This window comes from Aulonocara stuartgranti (genome assembly GCF_965226115.1).
Source record: "Aulonocara stuartgranti genome assembly, chromosome: 11".
In the NCBI taxonomy this organism is placed as follows: Eukaryota; Metazoa; Chordata; class Actinopteri; order Cichliformes; family Cichlidae; genus Aulonocara; species Aulonocara stuartgranti.
Genome location: NC_138947.1, coordinates 20,991,161 through 21,003,601, shown reverse-complemented (window position 1 = coordinate 21,003,601; position 12,441 = coordinate 20,991,161). Strand labels below are relative to the sequence as shown.

Sequence of the window (12,441 nt, the reverse complement as noted above, 5' to 3'; positions counted from 1 at the left end):
CTGTGAGATAAACTAGGGATGTGATATAAACTCTTGGATGTCCTGCCCTTATACCTATTAGTATATTAATATAATTTCTGCCTTCATCTACCAGGGTAAAGTAGGAAAACCCGGAGCAAAAGGAGCCAGAGGTGTTCAAGGTGACAGAGGACTGGAGGGACAAAAGGGAACACCCGGCGACAGAGGCAAGAGTTTCCTACTCCCTTGACCAATTAAATACCTATGTTATTTTTTTATATTTATGCTTTTTATTGAAGGTTTTAGAGTTTAAGAACTGTTGAAAGGTTAAGATGGACATATAAGGGCACATAGTGGGGAAAAAGTTGGATAGCTAAAGAACGGCACTAGTGTAAATTAAACAATTTAAAATCATTTAGAATAGTATTCTTGCCATGGTTTTTACTCACAGTGTCAGTATTTCATCAAAAGGAAAAAAACGTTTGAAAACATAGTTGTGCAGCTTTGTGAGTTGCATCTTTTATCTTTTTTAAAAGGTCGAAAGGGACCCAAAGGCGTTGTAGGAGATCCGGGTATAGGGCTGCCAGGACTCAACGGACCACAGGGACTCAGAGGTAGGACACTGGTCGCATCCACACTGTCAAACATCCTGTAAACATTACTTCAGGACTGGGTTTTTTTTGTTTTTTATCTTGAATTAGATAACAGTGAAAGATAACAGTGTATCTGTAATAAACAAGTAGTAAAGCCTGAATTTTTTTAAAATAAAAAATAAAAAACATACCAATTTATTTATTTAGTCCGTAATTAGCCAAAAACTCAGTACTGTCTTGATATAGCGTAATGAATGTTTGCACTATGTTTTCTTTTTTCAAATTTTGCTTTTTACAGGTTCACCAGGTAACCCGGCAGAACCAAAAGATGGCATGGAGGGTCCCCGTGGGGCTCGTGGCTTCCCTGGTCCCGTGGGTCCACCCGGCATGGTTGGATTTGCAGGTGTACCGGGATTTTGCGAGGCACGAGACTGCAGCATTTATGCACCAGTGATGCGCAAAGAGCAGGGTCTGGTGAAAGGGCCAGTGAGTTAAAAAATCTGAAACTAAACATCAGATATTATGGTGCTTATAGGAATAACTTGGTGTTAACAATGAAATATTTTACATACAATATTGTGACAATAGTCTGTCAAAAGCTGTGATATAAATGTCAGTGGATAAAGTGTAGTGTCATGATGCACTTCAAGATTGTGCAGAAATCTCATGCCTCTAGTCAACATCTGATACCACACAGGGATTATATTTCATACATGTTCAAACTCTGCAGCAGTTTTTACTGCTGTGTATGTTGTGATTTTAGAAAATGATAAATTATCCCAAGCTGATTCCTTATTTCTTCATTTTAGTTTTTTAATTTCTCTGGTACCCAAAGAATAAATAGATAAATCTATGTAAATATTTTGTAAAGGCTCTAAAGTACATGTGCTGCGCTCTGAAACAAATAAACAGATGTGTTCTTTAGTCAGTCTGAGTCTTCAGTTTTTCTGACTGGGTGCATTTTTATTTTATTTTACTTTTTGCAAAGTTTTTGCAGTCAATGACCCCAGAAATGGCCTGGTTTCAATTTCCTGGATCTTCCACGACGTCATAAACATCTTTTTTTCAGTGATTCAAATAAAAATGAAAAAGAAAAATAGCATATTACACTCTTATTATCAGGTTTTTTTCACTGGATTTCTTTCAAATATATGAAAAGTACACTTATGGTAATGTGTGGCTTAAAAATACACATTTACTATGTGACCTAAACAATGTTATAGTTTCAAACTAACATTTCAACAAAATAAAATGGCAGAATGAGTAGTACAGAACAATTTTGTGCACAACAAAAACCCAACTTTTTTTCTTTTTTTTTTCTTTTTTTTTGCCTGTCCCGTTTGGCTCTTTTGCCATCAGAATTATTGTCTAAAGGCAAAGAAAGATGCCCAACAGATTTACTTTACCAAATTGACCATCCCAGCCTTGCCATAATGGTCTATTTGATTCACCTTTTATTGTTTATTTTATTTTCACTTGCTGTATACGGGACAGACTTGACTGGAGAAAGAAGGAGAGAAAGAAAGAGGGAAAGAGAAACAGCTGAGAAGAGGGACGGGGGAGAAGGGCAAAAAACAAAAACCAACAGAATGAGCAGGAAAAAAAAAAGAAAAAAAAAATGCATATATCAATCACCTGGATCACCTGCTGAGAAAGAAAAAAGAAAACAAGCAGAAGAGAACAAGAGTAATAGAATAAACAACATCACAATGATATATGGGAATATGACAGTAAATACTAAATATTAAACATTATTGTGCAGCACATAAGATCAACAGAACACAGTGTGCTTTGAGGTAGGAGCCAAAAGGGGTGTAGTTTGTGGGTGTGATCACCCGTGTGTACACCTGTGAGCATGGACGCGCTTCCATCCATCCATCTTCATCCGCTTTATCCGGAGCCGGGTCGCGGGGGCAGCAGCCTAAGCAAAGAGGCCCAGACCTCCCTCTCCCCAGCCACCTCCTCCAGCTTATCCGGGGGAATACCAAGGCGTTCCCAGGCCAGCCGAGAGATATAATCTCTCCAGCGTGTCCTGGGTCTGCCCCGGGGCCTCCTCCCGGTGGGACATGCCTGGAACACCTCACCCAGGAGGCGCCCAGGGGGCATCCTTGTCAGATGCCCGAACCACCTCAGCTGGCTCCTTTCGATGTGGAGCAGCAGCTGCTCTACTCTGAGCCCCTCCCGGATGGCCGAACTTCTCACCCTATCTCTAAGGGAGAGGCCAGCCACCCTTCGGAGGAAGCTCATTTCCGCCGCTTGTATCCGCGATCTCGTTCTTTCGGTCACTACCCACAGCTCGTGGCCATAGGTGAGGGTAGGGACGTAGATCGACCGGTAAATTGAGAGCTTCGCTTTTACACTCAGCTCCCTCTTCACCACGACGGACCGGTGCAGCGTCCGCATTACTGCAGCCGCAGCCCCAATCCGTCTGTCGATCTCCGGCTCCCTTCTCCCATCACTCGCGAACAAGACCCCGAGATACTTGAACTCCTCCACTTGGGGCAGGAACTCATCCCCGACCCGGAGTGGGCACTCCACCCTTTTCCGGCTGAGAACCATGGCCTCAGATTTGGAGGTGCTGATCCTCATTCCCGCTGCTTCACACTCGGCTGCGAACCGTTCCAGTGCGAGCTGGAGGCCCTCACCCGATGAAGCCAACAGAACCACATCATCTGCAAAAATCAGAGATGAGATTCTGAGGCCACCGAAGCGAAAGCCCTCCGCCACTTGGCTGCGCCTAGAAATCCTGTCCATAAAAATTATGAACAGAACCGGAGACAAAGGGCAGCCCTGGCGGAGCCCATCACCCACCGGGAACGAGTCCGACTTATTGCCGGCAATGCGAACCAAGCTCTTGCAACGGTTGTATAGGGATCGAATGGCCCGTAGCAATGGGCCAGACACCCCATACTCCCGCAACACCTCCCACAGGACACCCCGAGGGACACGGTCGAATGCCTTCTCCAAGTCCACAAAACACATGTAGACTGGTTGGGCAAACTCCCATGCACCCTCAAGTATCCTGGAGAGGATAAAGAGCTGGTCCAGTGGACGCGCTTGTTTTTTTTAAAAGGTTCCTTCATGTAATGATCTGCTAGAGGGTGTGGGGGGGCCACAGCCCCGTCCTCCAGGGCATGAAGCAGGTATGGAGGAGATCAAAACTCCAGACATCCAGAGGCCCTCAGAACACAAGAGACCAAGGAAGATTAACAGAGGGGCAGCCGCGCCTCTGTCCCAGAAAGAGCTGAGGAGAGTCCCAGATGAGGGCTCACTCAGCAGCCGCGGAGCAGAAGCCAGGGGGAGTTGCAGTGACGCGCCCGTGAGCTCCGCCGGCAGCCAGCTGTGCCTGAGTGACCGAGCCCCAGGCCGAGAGGCCGGGGGCACCCCACCTCCGAAGTGGCCCGAGCGAGCCCCAGAGGCTCCAGGCCCCGATAAGCGGCCGCCAAGGAGTGAGCCGGCGTGTACCTGGACGCCCATCCCCAGACACAAAGAACCACCAACGCACCGATGTCTGAGGGAGTCCGCCACTGGCAGGGGAAGTGGTGGTGGGGGGAGATAGGCCTCCAAACCTTGGAGGGCCTGAGATGTCCCCAGAGAGGTGGCGTCTGATACCCAACCTGACATATAGACACAGACATACAGGCACACACAGATACAAACATCCATTCCCCCCCTCATGCTCTCATATGCACTTACTCCACACTCAACCAACGTGGAGACAGACATAAAGAGACGCTGTACACACGATCACACTCCCCAAGCGTACTCTACGAACCGGGTCTAGGTACCCTTGCCCCTGGAGGGGGGAACTGCACCCAGACCCAGGTGGTGTTACCCTTTTCCCTGCGGTGGGGAGAGGCAGACCGCCCCGACTCCGCAGCAGCAGGGAGGCCCCACACTCCAGACCGCAGCCGGACGGCCAACTCCTCCTCCTAGCCCCCCGCTCCAGCAGAAACCCAAAAACCCAACTTAAAAACTATGATTATCAGTGACATGGACTTTTTGTATAAAACTACATCTGTTACCTCTTCATTAAGAAAGCACTCAGCACACACAATAATTGTGTTTTGTTTTGTTTTATTTCATAGCTTTGCAATAATATACTACCAGCATGGACAGCATTGATTAACATATGATAGCAGCAACACAAGAAAGAAAGCACATAAGTACCCTACACCCTACTGCATGAAATGACACATGACTGTAAAAATATGGAATTTTACATTCTAATGTTTGGTGCTTCAATAGAACATATTACAACAGTGTGGTTAAAAAAAACAAAACAAACAAACAAATAAACACCTATTCGGCAGTAGGATTTTCAAACACAGCAATTTTTTTTTTAATTAATTCTATTTGGCTCAGTTTTTGTTTTTGATTATTTCACATTTTTTTCCAGTCTCTAATGAAGTCTCTAATAAAAACAATAATACTAAAAGTCCCCCACCCCATATCTCTCTCTCTCACACACAGACACACAAACACACACAACAAACAAACAAAAGCACCACTTAATTGGCTGCATAGTTTTTAAATACTCAGCTGTTACGTTTGATATGTCCTTTTTGTATTTCAGTGGGACAGCTTTTTAGTGCTTTTATTGGAATGTTTCTATTATTAACTTAATGCCCAATTTTAATGAAATAATCATTTTCAAAAGATAAGAGATAATTGGGAAGCAAAAAAGAGCATAATTGTTTGTTAATTAAAACAAATGTATTGATTTTATTTTATTTAATCAAAAGCTAATGATATGATTAAGAAACTGATTAAAAAAAATCACAATTAAAACATGTTGTATTGAAAGTACATGGACTGTCTTGATGATAAAAAAAAAAATTAGAGAAAATCTAAAGTTTGTATGTTTTTTCACATTTTTTAATGCATTTTTTAATGGGCAGAAAGAGTTTAAAGTTAATGCCTTATATATAATGTAGCAGATGTGTAGGACAATTTATTACATATTCATCTGGTCCAAATGAAAACACTGTTAATATTTTATTTTTTAATACTTGTAAAAATGTAAAATAGTTTCCCTAGTTGGAGTGGAAGTGTCGAACATTTGTAAAACACATGAGAGGTCAATAAAAAAAACAAAAAAGAAAATAATGTATTCCAGAAAGAAGACACATCTGGGTTTAATCTGGCTATTTTATGGCAACTGGTGCATCTGCCAAACATGGATAAAAGGCACAGAGTGGTCCTCCTTTGTCCCACACGCCATCAGACTGTTTAACTCCTCCCTGGAGGGGAGAGGGAGGGGAAACAGGAGGACAAAGGAGGGGGGAACAACTAAGCTGTAGTGCCTCTTCACCTCACTGTGCAATACCTTTTGTGCAATACTTTTGTAAATAGTCAACGGTGCAATAGACTCAATACTTGAAATGTGCAATTCACTTGTATTTTTATTTTTATTCCTATTTATTCTATTTATCCCCTTCGTATATTTTATTTATATTGTCTCTGTATTATATATATATATATATATATATATATATATATATATATATATATATATATAATATTCTGTAACTCTGTAACTTCTGTCGGTGCTGTGCTTTTTTGGAAATCGAATTTCCCAGAGGAACCCACCCGAGGGATTAATAAAGTTCTATCTAATCTAATCTAATCTAACATTGGTCACAGCTAGTGTTGGGTCAGATGTAGCCTGGTATTAAACTTACTCCACCAGTACCAGTACAGTACCATTAGTCAAGGCCAAAGTGCCTGTAGAGAAAACTGCAGATATGGGCCACATTTGGGCGAAACAGTTATTGTAGGGAGGAGAGAAATGGAGTGGAAAACATTGGTAAAGAAATACTGGCAGTTTATCTCATTTCCACTCCATCTATACAGAGAATGGCTTTGGTTCTGCTTTACTAGTTGTAGCTGTCATTTAAATGTAGTAAAACTGTTACAGTTACTATTCAAATACATGTTGTAAACATTCATAGCTGCCATTGCACTAAGAGTTCTGGAGGAAGAGCTGTACATGAGAACTGTGTGTTTAGGGAATGTTACTCCTTCCACTGCTGGTGTTGTCCTTCAGCTATTTAACTATGTGCCACATAACTGTATTTATGTCATCTTTTAATAAGATGAGCCACACATAATTTTGGCATTTTGCAGAATAAGAATGGATCACAACATAAATAAAATTCAATAATCTATGAGTATTGTCTTGAATATTGACTGATTCTTTATTAAATCTCAGCTAAAAAGAGTTTACTTTAGCCTGTCAAAAAAGCTGTAAATACCTTATTGTTAGCCACTTAAAATGAATAAAAGCAGCAGATATTTTTTGTAAAAAAGAAATGTCAATTTCCCATTATGAAATTAAAAATAAAAGTTTTTAAAAACGCCTAATCTCAGTTTCCCAAGGCACCAATCACATAGTTTAAATAGCTTATTTTGTCATAACTTGAAATGTTTATATGGAGCATATTTATTCAAAAATAAAATTGTTCAAAGAAAGTAGCTTATTTATTAGCAGCTCAGTTAATGTCAGTAAGTGGTTTCAAAACAGATATTACCTGAATATTTGCTTTGTTACTTTGGATAGTGTCAGTGGTAATTGTTTTGACCAGTTTAGATTAGTTTAGTTAGTTTTGAGCAGTTTGTTTAGAGATGCTTGAAAATGTATGAAACACTAAAACAAGCTGTGTTCTGTGCTTGGTTTAGTCCTACAGTAGTAAAATACAGCTTTGAGGTCGCTGGTGCAATTCAAGTAAACCAAACAAACATAAGATGCTCTTTTCTGCTTCGACAATCTCTGACCTTCTTTCAAGTGCATTCAGGGTATTCTTTTAAATAAATAAATAATAAATTTGTCAGCACTTCACTGTATTTTTGTTTCCTGAGATTATAACAGTAAAGTGACAAGTGGGACCTGTTTATACTTTCAGTTTGTTAAAATTAGTACCTGGATTTTTACCATCACTGGTTTGTAAACATCAAATTGGCATGTACACATTTTTTAAACCTCTTCCAGTCCTATGACACAAGAGAAACCTTCTTCCCTTCATAATACACTAGTCACAATTTCTGAAAGGTTTCTGTGAGCAGCTTTGTTCAGTGAACTCTGGGAGTTGTATTTACCAAGTGTAGCAGCTAAGTACACCTCTGTACTGTAGTTTAGTGTGTTTCAAATAAATTGAATGTTTATCTTCATCAATAAATTTGTCATTTAAATAGCAGCAGGTCATGTCCATACACATTCAGTGTCAATAAATAAATGGTAGCAGCAAATTGTCTCATTAATAAGGAAAATGTTACACTTTTTAAATATTTTGTCATCATTTAACACTAAACTTAAAAATCTTACCAAAAGGGGCAAGGAGACAAAAGCGAAAAAATTGACTGGTGATCATTATTATTTTGGCTTGTGGAAGAAATCCATGAAATTTTTAAAAGGGTCTTTCTTGGTAAATACACCCCTGAGAGAAACACGACTCAAAAAAAAAAAAAAGTGAGGTTTTTAGGTTGTAGGATATATTCCAATGCTCTCTAAATCACTTTCATTTTGTCATTTAACAGTAAAGGATGGAAACCGATGTGCCTGAAGAATGATAAAGTGTTTCAGTGCTGTAAGAAGAAGTGTAAATATAATATTTTTGAGCTTATAGCTGTATAAAGTATGAAAGTATAAAATTGCCTTCATGGTAAACACTGTCTGCACGGCACTGCATGGCGAGACAGTGCAAACTGATTCAAGCTGACAGGAAGCAAAAGCATAGCTGTTCCCTTAGCAGAAATACCTTCCACCCCTGATATTAAAAGCATCTTTTCTTTCTGGCAAAAGCAGACGACTCAGGAGATCATCTGCTTCACAATCCATCCGGCTGTCAGTAGTGCCAATCCAACGGTGCCTGCAGCAGAAAGAAAATTGGTTAGCAGGTTAGATTTTCATGCTTATAATAAACCACTATTCAGATAGGTGCTAATATAGCATTCACTAGTTTTAATGTGTGCATCCTTTGTCTCTATTGTGGAATTAAATATTTTTCAGCTTACTGAATAGATGCCATAACACAAAGTTTTGGATTCTCCATTGATTTGATTAAATGACTTGTACTGTGTGCTAATAAGCTGAGCACTGTTTGCAAGCAAACGGGAACATTTCCACCCTTATAACAAGATTGTTACCTGGGACATTCGTGTCTGGTTAGTAGCATTGCACTCCTATGTAAATATGTGTCATGTTAGACACATGATGGAGAGTTTAAAGAGTATTTTAAGACTGCCTCATTCTACTAGACCATCTACTTTAGTCCTGTATTGAACATGTGCTGTTCAACATCTTCAACAGCTGCTGATGTTTTGATATTGCTTGTGTTTTAACATCAATAACATCAAAACATTGCAGAAAACAAATAATTTTACTGTCACTCAGAAGACTGTGAGACTGTGATTCATGTCATGCACGGGAGTGGGTTTTTTTAATCCTTTTTTTGTTCACTGAAAAAAATCATGGCCTACTTTGACTACACCAATTCAAAATTGTATCATCTTCTTGAAGAGAGAAATAAAAATAAGCTTAAACATTGTTTGGAGAGTGGAATCTAGGTCTATGTTTATGTATCTCAAAAATGGAGTTTAAAAACACAGTCAAAAATTTGTCTGTCATTGTATAAAACAAGACTTACTCTGATGCCTACACGACCCATTAAAATCCTTAGGAACAGTCTGGGAGCAGGGCTGGCTCTGGTAGTGGATGCACTCCTCTTTAACAATACCAGAGCGCTGTAACAGATAAAGTGAAAATAAACCTGAAGAGTTCTTTCTTTATTGTGTTGACATGACTTTAAATGGATACTTTTGACTGCCATGCCTTTGGGTCACCACAGCACAGAGATCTATATATTTATATCTGGCACAGATTTGACACCAGATTCACCTCCTATGCTCCCATGTACCTGTGCATGGGACCAGCACTGGATATGTATCTCCTCTCAGCGTTGCTTTCCTCTAATCATTACAGGGTCAAAGTTATACATACAGCCCCACTAAAATTTGTTTAAACATCTCTAAACATCTCTCAAATGGCACCTCAAGCAGATGCTGTTGGTAGCCATCAGCAATCTGTTTATCTGGACATAGTGTTTTCAGAAGAGACCTGAGAGATGTTTCTCATCTAAGTCTCATCTAACTGCCGTTTTCCCTAACAGTACATTTGCATAATGGCCAAACCAGAGTTTCATGATTGTTAATATGTAAACTGCCATGACTACTTCTCAGTGGCCATAAGCACCAGTCATAGAGAGCTAAGGAATGGCTGCAATCACAATAATGCAAAATGGTGAAAGATGTACTATTAGGCTCCCTCCTCAGTTCATTTCCTTAAAGATTTATGGTCAGATGATGGCCACAGTGACAAAAGGTATGCTTGTAGAGGTAAAGGTGAGGCTTCCAAACCTAAGAGCTCTGTAACAACTGTAAAGCATGATGGTGGTAGCATCATGTTTTCATGGTACTGCTTTGCTGCCAGTGGTTCTTGTACACCCACAAAGTGAAGGCAGAAGTCATTTTGGTTGTCCATGTAGACAGATACAAGTTTTAGTTGAGCCTGAAGGTGCTAATTTTGGAGCACACACTTCTCTTGGTTGGCACCAAGAAAGAACCTTGAACATCTTAATCAATTTCCTCCTATTTGAGCATGACTGTTTGGGTATTCTTCCAGACCTTGGCAAAGTCATGATACATCCAATAACTTGTAATTATGTACAGTTGTCTGAATTGACTTATGGAGTCTGTACTTAGTTAGAAATGACTCCAAGAAACCATGCTTTCAAACAAACCCCTTTTTAGGGGTTTTAACTGCATCATACATGACTTTACATAATGTTTTTCCCTCTAGAAAGGGCCTAAGTTAAAACAAATATGGTAAATGGTAAATGGCCTGTATTTATATAGCGCTTTTTACTAGTCCCTAAGGACCCCAAAGCGCTTTACATATCCAGTCATCCACCCATTCACACACACATTCACACACTGGTGATGGCAAGCTACAGTGTAGCCACAGCCACCCTGGGGCGCACTGACAGAGGCGAGTGGATAACGTACCATATGACAAACTGTGGTAACATTTAGATCCACGCATTCATCCATGACAATTGTTCCACCTTCAATTTTCTGGCATGGATGTACACAGCTTTTTTTCACACGTTTGGAGTGGGCAAAGGTCTGCAGAAAGGAACAAACCCAAAAGCAGAGTTAGTAGGTTGTTTTGGGGGGTTTATACCAGTTGCTCGCTTTAGAATTGTATTCTTGGGCTCTAAAGTGGCTTTACATGGCTTAATGTTCAAAAGAGTTCTTATTTCTTTTATATTGGACTCATTGATCCTCTGAAATAAGCTTGTTGACTGTACATTCTTGTCATAGTTGAAAAACTGCTTTCAACAATTGAAGTATCTCTAACCATGCCTTTTTAATTACTAGCCGACTTCAGCTGATGTGTGAAAGAACAGAACCAGGAGTTGACACTTTATTAGATTTTTGTAACACAGATTTTTGTGTGAACTTGCAGGAATATTTATACCTTGCCATTAACACTCCAGGTGTTCTCACAGTTTTGGTCAAACTCCAGTGCTTTACTTTGGCAGCAGGAGTAAGGAATGTTTTTCTGCATCACCTCTGAGCTGCTTATGGCCGACCCCACAGCAGCAACTTAATAAAAAAAAGAAGAAAAGAAATGCATTAGACTATGAACACTTCTGTGATTCACCGGTTTTGGTTTCATCTTCTTATCATTAATCAAAGACCTGGACAGTGATTGTTAATCTCTCTCCATTTCACCCATTATTAATCTCTAGGATATACAATATGTTTGTATCTTTATTTTTATTTAAACATTCTGACAATAGTAATGAACCCCAAAGCACAAATAAAAACATTAGCTTCGCATGTACACGACATAAAATCCAGCGCACATCAAAGAACAACCTGTTATATGGGACGTGTCTCTTGTTTTGTTTCTGATACTTCCACGTGTAATAGTGGTAGTAAAAAGTAATTACGTGACTCAAAGATGGGAATTTCCTACTTCAATGACATACTCTTTATTTCGCCATACGCACTGGAAAGCACCTCAGGGGAAAGGAAGGGGAATCCCTGGATGCTTGCGCTTTCGTTACAGTGACCGAAAAATTAATCAGATGATTAAAAAAACAACATTACGTATTCAAAATGGTAAGAACTTTCTTGCAGAATACAATTACAAAAATACGTGTCAGCTATAGCCTAACGGGCTATTCTCGCAAACAAGGCATATAAACGGTAATGCATAACGTTGAATAAGCTTTCAGGGCAAGTGTTGTGCTATTTCTTCATGCAGTATTTACACTACAAAACATTTCAAACCATAAGTTATGAACAAAAAACACTTCAATTTTGCCAACTCTCAGAAAATAATACAAAACTCGATTCAAACTCCCATCGATTGATTTATCGCTGCCATTTTACACGAAAGACAAACGTGTGTTCGATCTATAGGGTCTTTAAGGTCTTTAAGTCTGCTGATGCTAAAATGACTTTCACAAACTTTCTCTACTTTTTCTCCGGTGAAGCGAAACATAAGATTTGGAGACATAGGATGTTGTTTACTTGGTTATGCTAATCGAAATCGAAGTTGTTGTTATGCCGATGTTGCAAAATCATCTGAATAAAAAGTCGCTTTATTAAAAAATGATATTACATACCGGTACCTCACCGCAACGTACTGAGAGCTTGGGTTGGCTTAAACGTACAGTAAAATGCATTACAAGACCATTTCTAATATACTTACATAGCAGGACGATAAGAACAGCGTTCATTGTTTTTAGCTTTACACTAAGTGAGAGTAGCAGTTGAATGAGACCTCGTGCTCATCCGCCCCGCCCCTTCCCTTCCCCAC

At 39.9% G+C, this 12,441-nt stretch overlaps 2 protein-coding genes across 2 annotated transcripts in view; one reads left to right on the top strand and one right to left on the bottom strand.

The window, feature by feature from the left end:
* LOC309718021 (uncharacterized protein) overlaps positions 1-1,434 on the top strand; it is a gene marked incomplete at its 5' end in the record, with an annotated part of 31,453 nt that extends 30,019 nt beyond the window's left edge. Inside the window, 3 exons of the mRNA XM_082552963.1 lie at positions 95-185; positions 495-572; positions 850-1,434. Of these exons, the coding sequence (XP_082409089.1) occupies positions 95-185; positions 495-572; positions 850-1,046 (366 nt within the window). The 3' untranslated portion in view covers positions 1,047-1,434. The remainder of the gene's footprint in view (positions 1-94; positions 186-494; positions 573-849) is intronic.
* Positions 1,435-6,089: 4,655 nt separating this feature from the next.
* Positions 6,090-12,420, bottom strand: LOC309716994 (uncharacterized protein). Its single transcript, XM_082551174.1, has 5 exons — positions 12,334-12,420; positions 11,089-11,216; positions 10,614-10,733; positions 9,197-9,293; positions 6,090-8,419 (listed from the first exon to the last, which is right to left on the bottom strand). Exons 1-5 carry the CDS (start codon positions 12,359-12,361, stop codon positions 8,361-8,363), a joined length of 432 nt encoding a protein of 143 aa, XP_082407300.1. The 5' UTR covers positions 12,362-12,420; the 3' UTR covers positions 6,090-8,360.
* Positions 12,421-12,441: the final 21 nt, after the last annotated feature.